The sequence below is a fragment of the Achroia grisella genome, unplaced genomic scaffold, assembly GCF_030625045.1.
Source record: "Achroia grisella isolate CSIRO2021 unplaced genomic scaffold, CSIRO_AGI_Agris_v1 utg779, whole genome shotgun sequence".
Lineage (NCBI taxonomy): Eukaryota > Metazoa > Arthropoda > Insecta > Lepidoptera > Pyralidae > Achroia > Achroia grisella.
The window spans coordinates 3,453,977-3,471,289 of NW_026713019.1; the positions used below are offsets into that span (position 1 = coordinate 3,453,977).

The window sequence follows — 17,313 nt, forward strand, 5'->3', positions numbered from 1 at the left end:
TAGTTATATAACGGGTAACATGCCATAATATACAGTGGAAGTATTATTATACATATGGATTATAGAAACTGGTAGTTTCTATAATCTATATGTATAATAATAAACTTAACAATTGTATAAATAATAAAAATTATACCTGATAGGTGTGGCGGGTAAAGCCCTTGGATCATTAGGACCAGGAGGGTGGCAGAATACCACTTGCAACACCAACAGCAGGGAATTGAATCTCTGTCCTAATGCAGATAACACGCCGCCCGCCCACCACCACTCATATCTGAAAAATAATTCCCGCCATTGAATTAAAAATCATAATTTAATAATAACAACGAGTAATAAAGTTAATTTTATTAGTTTGGTTTTATTATTATATATGAATTTTTATTTTTTATAGGAGAAAACCTTATTAAAATCGGTCAAATATTTTTTTTTATTCATTACAAAAACACATATATATGATATAATGTCAACGTGTGATATTAGTAGTATTTCTAATGCATTACCTATATATAATTAATATTACTATATATATTATAAAATCTAACTTTGGAGACGTTGCGGACTGCGTTAATGAACGCTTTAAAATTAAACATGTGGTTATTTGTGGGTATTTCTTTACCAAGAAGTTTGTTTTGTAAGCTGTTTAGGTTGAGAGATGAGATGACGCAGTGACAGCAATTTTACTGCCCTTGTCACCTTTCCCATCTACGTAGAAGATGCTATTACATGATTATGCCTCCATATTGTTTATACACTATGTACCATCAGGTGGCCCACCTGATGGTCATCAGCATTACTGTCTAAATGACATAAGTGAAAGGGAAGAATCCCTCGTTTCCAAAGTACCAGAGCGGGAAGAGGAGGGTCATCGTTATGGGGGGCGGGATGTGGAGGTCGGCGAAAATTACGACTCAGCACCGGGTGGGCCGTCAGCATATTTAACATTTATTTTCCATAGAAGAAGGTGAGCAACCACTAACTTGTTTCCCAGGTACCAAAGCACGTATAGCGCGAGGTATATGGCGAGGAAGAGCGCGAAGAGGAGCGCGAGCGCGGCGGGGGGCGGCGCGCCGGCCAGCGCGGCCAGCGTGGCGGCCGCCACCGCCACGTGCCACGCCGCCCACCACACCGCCCACGACCACGACCACCCGCTCTCGCACCACTGACGCGCGAAGTTCTTCATCTCCTCTGCGGACACCACACGACACTGCAGTCTAACACCAAGCTCATCTGCTACTAGCCGACCCATGCAATACATTTCTCATTGCTTGTATTGATCGCTTGCATTGGTCGTAGTGTGATTACTTAAGTCCGGCCGTTCAGAGATTGCATTTCGAACAGTTCGGGATCGAGTGGAACGGGAATAACTTTTGACTGACGTATAATTTACGGCAAATCTTTTAATTGCCTTAACTAATTAACGAGTGATAATAATAAATAATTATTCCAACTTAAATTAAACGTATTCATTTTGGGCTAAAATTATTAATAATTAAATACTTAACAAATATAAAAACGATAGTTTTGAAAAGACAAAACATTTCAAACTACACTGTTTGAAACCCGTGACCATTGAAAATAAATCGGTGTACTAAACCGCCATACCACCGAGGCCGTCGTAGATATATATATGACTTACCCTTGAGTTTGTTGAGCAAAAACGACTTCCCGGACCCCCACCTGGCGTACAGACCCACGGTTATGGGCACCGAGAGGCTCGGCTCGGACAACATGTCCGCCAGCGCCGCGCTGTACAACTCGTAACCCAACAAGTTCTCGTTATCCTCGTTGGTGTTCAACTTCCGGGCGCCGAATATTTGGCCCAGTATTGTCTTGTTGTAACTCATATCTATGTTGTACGGCGTCTCATTCATTTTGTTCGGCTTATACAATAACTGACTATTCTTTGGATTTCTAAGCAGAATTTCTACTATTTGCTGAAATAGAAATATTTTGTTAATTTAGAAAAGGTCTTCAATAATTATAACATCACGTCACTATTAGATGACGAATATTATATATTGCTAAGAAACTTTTTCATTTCAAACATTTGAAATAACTCAGCGATTATAAAATAAAGTAACTGAATTTGTCCAAATAAATGTTAAATTATGAACATTACTAATTTAGGACTTTCGAATTCGACTTTCATGATATTCATGTAGGTCTTATGATATGTTAAATTTACTCGGAGGTCTTATGATATGACTAATTTAGTTCGGAGTACTATCGAGCTAAGAAGAACTGACAAGAAACCCAGCTCTTATTTTTTTCAAATGTGCTTTTATATGTTTCCAAAAATATTTTAAAACTCAATTAAGGAGAATAGCGTGGCCACCGCCATATTTTATTACAATTTTGTTAATTACCTTAGAGCGTGCTCTCATTGCTATGTGTAGCGCGGTGTCGCCGCGGTTATCGGCCACATTGACGCGCGCCTTCCGTTCTAACAGCAGCTGGACCATCTCGGCATTACGCGATCTTACTGCGCGCATTAATGGCGAGTCACCACTCTGATAAACAAAACATGTTTGCTAAAAATATTTTTACATTTGAACAGTTAAATTAAATAATATTTCTTGGGTTCAATTTTTAGACTAATGTTAATAAAACAAAAACAAAAAGATATTGGAACACGCAATAACAATTAAACAAAAGTGTATATATATGCGTATGTGTCGAATACATAATTGTGTGTAATGTTTTTTTTATGAATAATTTAACAAAAATGCAATTTTTGTTAAATTATCTGCTCTCCTCTATATATATTATAATTGTTCATACATTAGGGGTTACATAGTTACATGTTACATCTTAAATAATATTACCATTATAATATATATCTTCACGTATTTATAATACGGTATGGTATGGTAATATTATTTAAGAGCTCCTAGAATATTTGTTACAGCATCGAAATATCGATGGATTTTAATTAATGTGTTAAATATCTCATTTATATAATCAATAAGATAAATACTCACAATAGTACTATGTTCTAAGTCAGGGTTGGAAGCAAGCAACAACTTGAGTATGGAGACGTGTCCTTTTTCAACTGCGGTGTATACAGGCGTCTTCTTTTCTTTGCCGGGAAGGTCCACGTCCACGTGTTTCTTCAATAAAGCCTCCACTATGTTTTTATGGCCACCTTTCACTGCGTGTATCAGTGGTGTGTCTTTTGAGTGATCCTAAAAGTATATAAATATAAATACCTTCGTTAGATGTATACATACAGAAAACTTAAAGTAGAAAGTAATAATTAATGCAATCTTCGTATTACAATGAAAATACCGACTTCAATGCATAATATGACCAAATATATACAAATTGATATAAGCAACATATGAAGCAATAAAAAAGAATTATTATAATAAGTAAAGGTTAACACATAAAATATACACAGAAATTGTGAACCTTGTTTGATGACAGTTGAAAACATAAACAAAGAACAATAATGATCGAAGAAAAATATATATGAAATATATAAAGTTGTTAGCTTGGGATTACCCTTGGATTTTTACTTTGTCTATTAGGGGGCTTAGTTTCTAGAATTTGTTACCTTTACATTAAATCTTAAGTACTCTATAGAAAAATAATAGCATTCCTGCTTCAGTCAATGAAATATTGATTGGAAAATTATCATCACAATTCGTGTTGAAATGGAAAGAAATTGCGTAGTACTGTTTCAATTACGAAAATCCTTTATTTTAAAATCAACTACAAAGGAGTTTATTTAAAAATACGTAAAATTAATGAGTACATTCGTATACCTGAACATTAATGTAAGCACCGGAGTTAATGAGTGCCAACGCGATGTCGTAGTAGCCATCTTTACACGCGATTGCGAGCGCGGTGTATCCGTCCTTATCTAACGCGTTCACATTAGGCTTATGTTCTAGCAACATTTGTACGATCTCGAAATGATTTCCTGTAAGGATTGAAAATAATAGATATAAAGACTTAAAATAAATTTAATTAGAAGTAGACTGTAAGAAGTCGTCTGCATGAGTACCATTAGTTTACCATTCTTATTACATAAAAAAGTCGCTACATATTATAATTTAAGTATAGTAGTAGTATTTATATATGTTTTTATTGCAACTTATATAAACTCATCCATCTTATGCCAAACCTTTACTTGATATAAATGTATACGAATTACACACATATAAACAGTAGAAAAAAAATAAAGATAATAAAAACAGTGTTAACGGTACTGCAATATCATAACAATTAGGAGAAAAAGAACTAAGCTTTTCTTTTTCTCCTAGTATTATATTTATAAGGAAACAAAGAACAATATCAACATCACCATCTTATTTAATTTTGTGTTTAACATATCATTAATCATTAGCTACTCATGTTAGTGTTTTCAGATAAACTTGGCCCATTGACAAAACTGTGTTTCTTTGTAATTTGGATTCATTGTTACGCGCGAATAGAGAGCTTTTACAAATTACAGTTATAAAAAAAATCGAAGGCAACTTACGTATATTTTTCCGTATTTTTCGCATATAGACTATTTTCTGTTTTTTCTGTGATTTCATGATCAAGACAGCAGTTGTCTTTATGTACTTAAAGTTACAAACTTATAAGAGTGAATCAACCGGGCAAAGTTTCTGAATCGAATACCATATTTTGTTTATAGTTTGTTTATAATGCCAAATTCCCAAAAACTCGTTCTTGATATATTCATGACATGTGAGACGTAACATCGCAAAATGATGTAACCGATATCTTTCTGACTTTTCCTTAAACATTGTATAATTTGTTTATAATAAATTAAACAATTAAAATGCCTTCTATAACGTCAGCGCTCGGCTACGAATAAGAATATATAATCGCAATACATAATTATTTCTTAATAATTACTATAAAATATAATATTCATCTCACAATTTTATAGAAAGAGCAATATATTGAGATTCAGTAGTATGTATTTTTTTCAGTCGTCTTGGGACTATAAGATACTGTGTGAATTGACCAGAGTTATTAATATTTTTATTAGAATTATTACCGATATACACACATACAGTACTAGATTTTTAAATATTAATCATAGGCTGTATAGCTATATACGATACGTATATATTTATTTACTATTTATTATTCTGTATTGCATCTGAAAAATACAACAATCAAAATTTACAGATTTATAGAAAAAGATAATTACGCAGTATGAAGGTACAAAAAATGGTCTTATCGTTTCCAGACAACCTTTGGGTCGGAGATAAGAAGGTGGTGTTTTCTGTCATGATTACTGTAAACGTGGTGTAAGATGTGCTCACCATGGGAAGCTTGCAACAGGGGCGTCCAGCAGTACATGCCCGCGGTGTTGGGGTCTGCGCCGGCCCGCAGCAGCGCCGTGCAGGCGGTGACGTCGCCGGCACGCGCCGCCCACGTCAGCGCCGACGTCGCGTACTTGTCACACGAGTTGGCGCGTGCGCCCGCGCTTAACAACCGCTGCACAACTCCACTGTGCCGACGACCCGACGCCCATACTAGCGAACTAAGATAATATTAAAAACATAAATAAAAATATTTACAAAATGTTTATTTTCTTTAAAAAAAACAATTTAATTACAATAATACTGTGTTGGGATAACTTAATAAGCATAGCAATGCTTGTCTGAGGTATATCCCGCTCTTTTACATCCATTGCCATATATGTGTTTAAAAGGAGAAATTTAAAAATACTAATTAATGGCTAACGGCTGAAATAATTGTCTTGAAATCATACATACAATCATGCAGGCTGACAAAGCTTCTGTAAGCTATATTTATGCGTTTATTTTTCTTTTAAAGTCGTAGGAATATACTTGTATATAGATAGACAGATAAAAATTTTATTTGCGTTTACGTTTAAGATGCCTTTGGATATCGTATTATAAAGAAAAAAGATGCAAAGAAAATAACAACTACATTGGCCAGTTAATGATATATAATATAGCTATAAAAAATGTATATATATATGAAAATATGTCATATGTATAAAAACTAATGCGCAATGTCATATGGAGGTAAAGTATTCGTTAAATAAATCACAGAATAACATGACTAAAAGGAAAAATACTGATTAAAGAAGAGTAATAAAAAGAGTAAATGTAGCATTCACATACGAATAGATACAAAAATTAAGGATGAATGCCTGGCAGATATACCCATTAAACGCAAACCGGTAAATTACGTTATATATAGTTATACATTCGTACACTGGTGTATCGTAACCATGCAAAATGTACCTACTCCATACTCTCATAGTAAGAGATAATGATGATCCTCTGATCAATCCCACGTCTAATTCAAACAGGGATCGAAATTTCGAAGGCCTGAGCCGAGGTTCATATCCCTAGTGGTGTTATCAGAGTAAACTTGTATCTATTCTCTTTTTTACAATGTTATACATATTTTTCCTTTTCCAATAATCCTTATAAGATTTCAATAGCAAATAAAAAGAAAAACCTGTTATTTATGGCCACGTAAGTAACATATACTACTTTTTTATGTGTAATTCACATAACATGTTGCGTTAGATAGGAATTTGATCATTTTCCTTTTCATGTTAGTATACAAAAATCCTTTCATTAAAAATTATAATCAATGAAGACTAACATAACCTGTTATTTATTGTTGATGTATGTAAATTGTTGTACAACTTTTTGCGCGCATAAGAACAAGTTAGGGTGGATATATACCAACGTCATTTGAATGTAATATTACAGGAAAGTATAGTAACTATTCTAGCTTTTAATGCAATTAGCGAATGCATTGGTTTCTAACTGTAAATATTCGAGAAGAGAATTTAAAAGAAAATTTGAAGTTCTAAATTCTTATTCTTCTATTTCATTTCATCCATTATATTCGATTTAGGTGCAAATAAACATATAAAAAGATATTTATTATCAATTTTCACGTAACATCTCAGTAATTATTGTAAATGTGAGTGAGTGCTATATTTTGTGTGATTTTAATGATTACTTTACGAAAATATGCATGCTTGACTGATTTTCACATAATCTTGATTGAATTTACGATTGGCGGCGCACGCTGTATTCTAGATTATCATTTTTTTTCTTGTTCACTCGAGGAATGCTGCAGATTAAAACTAGTATAAAAATGACAGATGTGCGAGTATAAAACACGAGATGAAACAATGATCGCCTCGGTGTTAGGCTTAGCACACCGCCTTACTTCCGATGGTTTCAGCTTCGATTCCTCGCACTGCACAAACAATTGTATTTATGAGTATCATTGTTTGTATTGATCTGGCTGTTTTACTATATACATTATGGATGTATTTTCAATAAAAAGGTTTTTAAGTATTTATATACCAGTTGTTTAGTACCTACAAGACAAGCTGTATCTAGTTAGTTTGAAACTATATAGCGCTCAGTGAATTGTGCTGGGGTTTTTATTATTATATTGTACACAATAATAAAATACATAGCATAATTTATTAATAATAAGTAAAACCGTAACAGAATATGTTTTACGAAAATCAACAATCAGAGACACAACAAACAATTGCGTCAATAGATTCCCCAAACAAATTATATACTGACGCATAGAGGTAAAACAAAGAGCTTAGTCCTAATTATTATTACCTGGTAGTAACATTTATCATTAAGTCTGTCATTTTCAACAAAAGATTGGTTTTATCAGTACGACATAGTATTGTACTGTTCGAAATAACAAGAGATAATTAAATATAACATTAACATGTTTGTTCTACCGTCACCTTCGAATAATAGTAGTTTTTCTTTCTTTCTTTCCTAATAGTAAGAAGATTATACGTCAGATTGGAAAGGGACTATTGGACCTTATATGGAACGTATCTTGTTTCTTTATAACGGATGGATATGGATCTGTGCACTTCTCTGTGCTAATGGTATACGTAAGAAAACTTCCGCGGAGAAAGAAAATATGAGGAAAAATTGAAATATATGGCGAATTCTCCACGATTTAACAATTATAGCTAATAGGGAAGGTCGCGTGGAGGTCAACCTGACCATTACTAACAATGCCGTCTCAATCCCTAACATAACCTGTCCAACTCTACGCAGAATCCATTAATGAATGATAGTTTTTTGAGTATAGTCCCGATCATAAGCGCAAGCGCATTCATAATCATCCGGAATATTATAGATTTGTGTATAATTATGTTGCACAGTATCAGTTAGCATTGCTAACATAACTATATTTATTTGATTAAGTTGATTGATACATACTTTATATTGTAGTTGCCATGTGCGTGTACGTCAGCTCCCTTCTCCAAAAGCAGTGCTACCACATCTTCATGTCCTTTATAGGATGCCCACATTAGAGGAGTCCATCCACCCTGTTAAATAATAAATAAAAAATGCATATACATAACTAATTGTTATAAATAATTATACACTACTTAATTTTTATATGAACACACAGTTCTAATATTGTTGGCTATAATTTCATTAATTTACGATTGATCAGTCATTTCAAAACAAATTACTGTCAGATACTAGATATAGTAATTCAAGGTTTCTAAAATTCAATTACATTTGGTTTTGCATACCCTAGATGCCGGTGTAGTACATTGAGAACGTAACTATCCATGACCTCATTAACTGGATAATTTTAAATAGTATAAAGTCTTAGCTAATTAAGATTGTTTAGACTGTTAGTCAGAGCATAGTTTGAAGCGATTTGATTAAACATACGTACTTATATGATCCATTTAATTGATTATAGTACATATGTAGGTATTCTATTTATGTAATGACCTTATCTTTCTCTTCGCTCACTGAACTTGTTTATATTGAGATGTTTTGTATCAGAAGGGATTCATCCCACACACATGATAAATGTGAAAGTCTGTGAAGACATTCCAACGTTTCTTATTCAATCACGCATGAACCCCTAAGTGGATTTGTATGACATTTGGCACAGATACAATAAATATTACAGTTTACTACATTTTTATTTCGAGCGTTACCATATAGTACTGATATATAATAAAATCAATCGTAACAATGGAAACCAACTAATTACATTATACCATATAAATATATTAGAACGAATTAGGATAATTTTACCAAAATAATTATTTTATAATTCAAGATCTAAAGGATTATGATATACATACAAAACGAGCTAATACTTCGTTTAGTTTTTTTAGCTAAAAGATAGCTTGAATGTCTTAGGCTAGTAATCTATATTCAGGTTATAAATAGAAAAACAAAATTTGACATTTAATGAATAATTTATATTTAATAAATTATTGAACAATTCTTATTCATTTAATATTATACAGTATGGATATAAATAACAAAAAAAAGACTAAAAGTGGATTAAACTCAATCATGCATTAAAGATATCAACACTAAAGATTTAAAAATTGTTCCATAATTGTTCCAAAACGTACATTTCAAACACATTTAAGAATGTGTCACTCAGGCTGTTCGTCACATCTTGGCAGAGATCCACTTAAAGTATAAATACACTAAATTTTGTGTACACAATCCAGAATACATTTTGGTCATTGCTCTACTATAAATATTTGGGTCAGACAAGCGCATGTGCATTTTACTATGACTAATACATAAAGGGGTAAATACTATTTCTTAAATTTCAATGGCAACATAACATGATAAGACAATAACAATCTCTCTACTTTTTAAAAATAGAAGGGTTAAATCTTATTTTTAGAAGAAACGATACAGCGGATTATTGACAGACTGCAATGTAACTCATGCATAAAGAAAATGTGTAATTATGAAGAATTAACTGTTTACTGTCTATGATCAGTAAATTACGGTGAAAACAAGAAACGATCTATAATTAATAAGAAGTACAATGAACTTAAGTATAAAATTCCAGTGATATCATTAAATAAATTGGGGATAATCGTCTGACACAAAGTATTTCCGAGAGCATTTTTAAAATACTATAATGATTCAACATATATTTCTTTCCACATAACTAAATGTAATGAATAAGTAAAGACTAAAAATAATTCTGAACATAAACAACACAAAAATAATCTGCCAACCATTCATGCAGTTGTGTGTGTCTCGCCAATACAAATGTCCAATATATTATTGTTGTTTAAACAAAGATTTCGAACGCCTTGAACAAATATAGTTATCTCTATATTATTATAAAATGTGAATGATGTATATAAATCCGACCGGTAAGTTATGTTAAACTGAACAAATTTCTTTATGGAACGTGGGTTGTATTATGATACAACAGATATTTGGAACAATTTATACCTGTATCTAAACTGCGCGGGGTTAAAATGAATAGTTTAAAAAATATTGAGAAACGCTATTCATTTTAAAAAATACAAGGACTATCTTTCATACCGTCATACATCTCTGTTACATCTTGTATTTATGGTAAAGTACCACCACTCAATCAGTTTCAAAAATATAAAAAAAAGTATAAATTAGAAACATTTCACCGATCGAGATCAAGTAGACTATAATTTTTGGAAATTTCCACCGAAAGATGACTAAACAAATACCGCGTAGGCGAAGCCGCAGTGTTTACTTCTAATAAATATATAATTAGGTATAGCTGTACAATAATTAGAGTCGACAAATGATGACGAGAATAACTATAATTTGCTCACACAGTCTCTAGAGTCGACGTGTACGCCGGCGTCGAGCAGTTCCTTCACGACATTGAGGTGTCCACCGCGGGCCGCGAATGCCAATGACGTCCAGCCATCGGCATCGCAGGCGCATGCATCCGCACCAGCGGCCAGCAACGTCCGAACCGCCGCCACGCGACAGTTCTCGCTCGCGCACATGAGCGCCGTTGTTCCATTCTGTGTAAAAAAACAAATATAGGTATACTTCTTTAACACCATTACACAGATTTTGATACGTTATATTTATACTTGGTGAAAGAATTGTTGTATTAGAAAGTAAATGATCAGTTAGGATCTGATCAGAAAGAAATTAAATAGAAAACTACCGAAAGATTGGTTGAAATATCCTTTATAGCATAGAATTTTTTAATTCTATATTAAATTTCTAAGGATTCGAAATACTGTGACTTTAATAAGTTTTTTTAATAATATGTAGAAAATTATAGCAATGTAGTAACAAGTCAGGATTATGCCTTACAACTTTTTAAAATAAACAGTAACATCGAGTCGGTCAATTACAAAGAAATGTGATCATTCTCTTTAAGACCACAACTTAACATACTTAGTCACAATTCTCTGAAATAATTATTATTTACTTCTGTATCAAAATTTGTAATGATTAAATCATCAGTAACAATCCATGATCGTTATTTTCCAGTAACGCAGTAATAACTATAAATAACGGTAACTGATATGATAAGATTACGTAGACATGTATAATAATAGTTATAGTATATAACAATAATATAGCTGACATTATTACTAGTACATGATTAATAGAATATGCTTTTACTTTTCATGTAAACATAGATCACAGACAGACCACTTGTCTATACTGTCCATTAATGTATTTGATAAATTCTTATAATAGTAATAATAAAGAATTATATAGTATAACATATCAATGACTAAAAAATAAAATAAAAAAAAATCACACATCTTTAAAATAAAAAGCCAGATGGGCATACACTCGTATGCCAGTGATATTAAAAAATCTAGTTAATAAAAAGAAGCCGTAGATGAATCCTCTCCGTCTTCCGGAGTGGTAACTACTTGAGTGGTAGTATTGGTCTCTAACCATATTAGTGTCTTTTATTATGTCTGTTTTGTGCTTGTCTATGTAACAGAGTGGATTAGTTTTTTGACTATTTAGATGCAAATAAAATATTGTTATTATAAATAATTCCCCGTGTTCATAATGTTTTCTCTAAGATTCATATCCACAATTATATGTATGTATTTACGCTTTATTATATTATATTACTTACTTCGTCTCTGTCATCGATGTTGATGTTCTTATTGTTGTCGAGGTACTGCTGCAGTTCAGCGGTAGTGTCACTGTTTACCAGCTGCGAGAGCGTCTTAAAGCACGCCAGCGACACCATCGACTCGCTGCGGTGGAGGCTCTGCGTATTACAATGAGTGAACTTTAAATATTGCCATTGACTGGTATTTTAAATTGTTACATATCACCAATACGGTAACTTTCAGGATAAATTACTAACACACTTTTATATATTAATTTTAGGAGATTTCTGAAATTTAAATCACTAATTTTAGGAAAATATCTTATATAACATTTTTCTCATATCGCATTGATATATGTGATGTATAAATAAATATTAGGTATGATAAACAATATATTGCAGTATCAAAGATAAATGTGTTTAGATTGAATCTTTTCATTACAAATACTATGCTGAGCAACATACGTTTGTTCTTGTAAAACTATAGTATTTTTAGTACATTGTTAGTAATTCTCACAAGCAAATAATTGTCAACAAGTTAAATAAGAATATTTCATGATCTCTCAAACATAGATAAATACCGACTATAAACTTATTTAAGGTAATGAAGACGCAAAACAATCGTAGAGGTTATTATTTTTCTAAGTGTACACAGTAAATATAAAATACATTAATATACAAAAAAATACATTATTTAGTGGAAAGTAGGTATCAGCAACATGTGTACGTATGCACTTGATTTATGTGTACAAACAAGCCACGTCTATTCTTGAATATTTTTTATCTAATAACGAGAATCTGGAATAGGTTACTTGAGAATAATGCTAGGTAAAATGGTAACAGAAGATAGGAATGAAAAAAATAGGAGAAAAATATATATATGTATACATATATATTTAGTACCTATAAACATTAATAACATTTAAACTGTTATTTTACTTCATTGCCGTTTCAATATGACGGTATTTTTCGTGTAATTTTTTGCCAATACTGAACACATATCCAGTATTGATTTTGCTTGCTTGTGCTATGATGAAATTTCCCTAACCCGTTGCCACTCCTGAGAACTGATATTATGAGTTTAGTGTTATGTTATGTTAATGATACAATATTTAATACTAGTAGTATCCGGTTTAATCTGTACATTTATGCTAATAATTCGTGTATGTAAAATATGCATTAGTGTTTCACAATAAAAAGTTATCTCAATATGTGTACAATAGAATTATACAAACAATAATTATATACCTCCATCTCATTAAATTCTGCAATGCATCGTTACCTACAGATTTCATAGTATGAACGGCGAAATACGAGAAAAATACATGCGGTACTGTAATTGTCAGTAATATTGGAATGTAAAATGGTTCATGACTAAATTGATACTCTGAACACGCACTAAAGAAAATTAATGGGTTATATATAATACTAAATAAGCATCCATGTAAACACGAAAACTGAAACATAACATATGTGCAGAACAGAAAATCACACACAAATATTATACAACTAACTAAAATATTAGCACATCGTGTACTTTTGGTTATTAATAAATTATAGTGATCTCACCGGTAAATTGATTTTACGTAGGCAATGAGGAAGTGCCATCTTATCACTTACAAAATAAATATTGTAAAACCAATGAATAACTCAAACGTGCAACTGAAAAACAAACTGGAACAATATATATCAAATGCAATAACAAAATGCTAATACACAATTTGGAAAATTATATTCACAATAAATTACAATAAGGTTTATTGAAACAGAAATTTTTAGAGATATGTAAAGATGTAATAAGAATGCATGAATAAAATTATATTAGGGTGTTCTATTTGAAAACAGAATCGAATTAAAAATATATACTCTATTGAAACTGAAAATTATTAGTAAGCTTACGCACGTCACTTGGGTGTAAGCTCCAACGTAGCATATCGATAGTAAATTAATGTATACTAGTTTATATATTTATGTAGTTTATATGCAATAGTAAACAGGTAAACGCACACTGAAGGTAATATTACTTAGTCGCAAGGGTACAATCCGCGCAATGCACAGTATTAGACGCACTAACTCGATATAGGTTTCGCGACATAATAAAGAACTTGTTCAAGTGATAACGTTTGATATCACAAGGTAGCCCAATAATTACATAAGAAAATGTTTGAATAAAATATGGCGTAAACTGTTTTATATCTACCTAATGATAAACAAGGCAGTCTCTATTTGTTATAAAGACACGAAGTCTATTGAAAATATTATATTACATTTATTATATTTTCAATAGACTTCTTAAACAACAGAAAGTGCATGTTTAATGTTTTATTTTTTGAGTTCTACTTACTACTTTAGATTTTTTTTAATGATTGCTACTTCTTACATAGTCAGTACAGTTATTTAAATTAACAAATAGTTCAGGATAAAATTTTACAGCTAAATTCATGTAGGATACTTTTTATCCATACCACGGCTTTTCTGCCCATATTTATACTTAGCCATATTTTACCTTTATTTGTTACAATAACAATGAATTTATAACAAAAACTATATGCTTTGATTAGTTTATAAGTATTACTAAAAGTAATAAGTTATTCTATATTATATAAATACGTAATATTTAATTCTTTGTCCTAATTATCAGTCATAAAATAAATAAATAACATAATAACCGCGAATAAAGTTTTTCAATATTATTAACTGTGTCTGATTAAAAAATATTTTTCCCCAATAATTACTCGTTACGATCGATGGTTTAGGTCTATGCGATAAGCTTTATGTTATAAGGAAAAACTCAACACACACCAAATCAACGAATATGCACACAAATTATACTTGTAGATGATAGATAAAACATGCATTTTCTTGACTGGAAAATTAAATCATGCCGTTAGTTTAATTGCACAATTCTTAGTTAATTCATAAAAACAGTAACGCATTCACACTTGCAATCATCCTTGCGCAGACCGTGTTCGAATGTCGGCGGAGAGCGAAACCATGGAACGCAGCGAATCCATGGCTGATGCGACGGTGTTCTCCAGGCGGTGCTGTTACCGTGAATCGCGGCACATTGAAGTGGGTCCCTGCGGACATGGGACCCATGTGTTCAACACTACCACTTCCAATAGGCAAGTGCAAAAAGGATGGCCTCCGCCGTTTATGGTGATGTATCAATGGTGGGGCCAAACTCGACCCGGCGATACTGTTACTTTTCGCACGATGCGGAGGTATCACCTCATCCGGTGTATTCAGCTCCGATTTTTCAGATGCAGAGCCGCTGCGCTCGGAGTCCGACGATGGCGGTGACTCTTGAACAACCTCGAGCGGAGGTCCCTCGCTCGCAGCGGAAGGCGGTCTCGACACATTTCTCGGCCTATGGAGATTTGCAATAAGGCATCGTATGTGCACATATTCGTTATCTTTACTAAACGTGTCCGGAAGATGAGGTGGACGGGACATAATGCTACGATTTCGCACATAATAAGAGTGCGCACAGCACGGCGTCCACTGACAGATTTGTGAACGTTGTGACTAAGCCGCGCTACGAGCGAAACGACGCTGTACGCTGGCTGGGCGGATACTATTTAGAGCGCGAAGTGATGTAAGGCGGGCGGAGGGCGTTCACTATGAATGAACGCTTCCGACTAATACGTACAAGAGAATATGTGCTGCAAGAATGCAGCGAGAGTCGTTTGAGGATTGCGGAGGCGCTACGGTGCACGACTCGCTCTGGGGGCAGCATGTTGCGCGGTGTCCGGTTAAATTGTGCCGGTGACTTGTAGCTCGAGAGCTTCTCGACTCAGCGGGTGCTCTCCCCGCCGCCGAACTCCCATTAAGTATTTCTTTCATGGCGTTTGAATGATCTAAACTTGCTTTTTAATCGCAGATATCAAGTCATTCTGTATTGAGATGTCATTAAACGAGTTTCTTGGTCGTACATAGTACGTAACGGAACGAGTATAACAAGCCCAAATCCAGCGATTATACGTAAATCTGTTATACCTAAGAAACATAGATGTAAGTGTTAACAGTAAAAATTGTTAACATATTTTTATTTAATGTTGCAGAGTCAAATTTTCAAATAAAACATGGACATATATCCAATGCGAACATATTACAGTACATATTGATTGACAGGCATACATAATATTCAATATATTCCTGTCAATCATTATGTACAGTAATACATATAATTTCAGCCTATTATTTTCAGCTACTCACAAAAGGTGTAAAAAATACAATTTGATTTTTTACACCTCTTGATGATATAAATTTTCTATCTATATCCAATATACATTTATATGCTGCTTTTTAGTATTTTGTAGTATTTAGTAATATCATAGTTTACATTATTTAAAAAAAGGAAACATGAAAATTTCCTGAAAGTATTTCCAATGCTTTTCGGTTCAGAATAATTCTAAGTTAAAAGTTTTGTCAACTTGTTCCACACAGCCCAAATATATGAAATCCAGCAGGATCTCACTGTTCTCAACCAGAGAAGAATATTATGCTATTACCTACAAAGTAGACCAAGTGACTTAATATAGAGCTGTCTTTCTTTATTTATTGCGCTTTTTTTAGTGATTACAAACATTATTCACACTTTACATTAAAACTATTATCATGTAGCTTTATAAAAAAATCGAATTTTATGTCACAATATACCAGTTAGGTAAATAAACATAAAATAGATACATAATATTATGAGGAAAAATATTTAAATTGTATCGTGTCTATAATGTTGTAGTGAGTCAGGGTACACGTTCGCATCATCGTAAAGTTTATAACCGGTCCCACAATCTATCATTGCAAACGGCAAAAAGGTCCAAAGGTGAAGATACGCAGTAAAAGGAGAGCAAAAAGTATAACGGGGTTACAGGATTCCATGCAGTTAAGCGCAACCGCACACAGTAATAAACGAAATAGAATTCTATGTGCATATATAGGAATCTTCAATGATTTGAAAATTATATACACTTGTTCAGGCCACGAAGAAACGACTTCAAACGTAACACGTTTGAAGTCTACTATAATGATAACACAAAACTACTGGTCAAAATTTAACAACTATATACGTGGTCATGTCGTTCTCACATCGTTAGTTAAATAGAAAAATAGCAGTATTCAAAATGTACATTTTTTACAAGACAAGTATTTATAGTTTTTTTTAATTTGTTTTTCCTTTAAAATTTTAAATTTACACTATAGTATTATATGTCATTTTAAAAGTATTTAGATAATGATTAAGACGGCATGGTTAATTTAATTGACTTATATAAAAGGAGACAATTCTAGCTTCTAATTTTGAAAAATGACATTTTTCTGTTTAATCGATGACACACAAAATACATTTTTTTTAAATCGGGTCATCTAGAAAAAAATTTTGATACGTTATGTAACACACATAACAAAACTGTAGAATAGTAACACTTTTTAATT

At 32.6% G+C, this 17,313-nt stretch overlaps 1 protein-coding gene across 1 annotated transcript in view; it reads right to left on the minus strand.

Moving 5' to 3' along the window:
* The window catches only part of LOC131850799 (kinase D-interacting substrate of 220 kDa B), a 39,512-nt gene extending 24,058 nt beyond the window's left edge, over nucleotides 1-15,454 (minus strand). The window contains exons 1-11 of the mRNA XM_059201160.1: nucleotides 14,842-15,454; nucleotides 11,899-12,036; nucleotides 10,610-10,807; nucleotides 8,226-8,335; nucleotides 5,286-5,506; nucleotides 3,768-3,925; nucleotides 2,982-3,185; nucleotides 2,367-2,510; nucleotides 1,637-1,934; nucleotides 978-1,185; nucleotides 137-274 (exon numbers count right to left, since the gene is read on the minus strand). Of these exons, the coding sequence (XP_059057143.1) occupies nucleotides 137-274; nucleotides 978-1,185; nucleotides 1,637-1,934; nucleotides 2,367-2,510; nucleotides 2,982-3,185; nucleotides 3,768-3,925; nucleotides 5,286-5,506; nucleotides 8,226-8,335; nucleotides 10,610-10,807; nucleotides 11,899-12,036; nucleotides 14,842-15,333 (2,309 nt within the window). The 5' untranslated portion in view covers nucleotides 15,334-15,454. The remainder of the gene's footprint in view (nucleotides 1-136; nucleotides 275-977; nucleotides 1,186-1,636; nucleotides 1,935-2,366; nucleotides 2,511-2,981; nucleotides 3,186-3,767; nucleotides 3,926-5,285; nucleotides 5,507-8,225; nucleotides 8,336-10,609; nucleotides 10,808-11,898; nucleotides 12,037-14,841) is intronic.
* Between the last annotated feature and the right edge of the window lie 1,859 nt (nucleotides 15,455-17,313).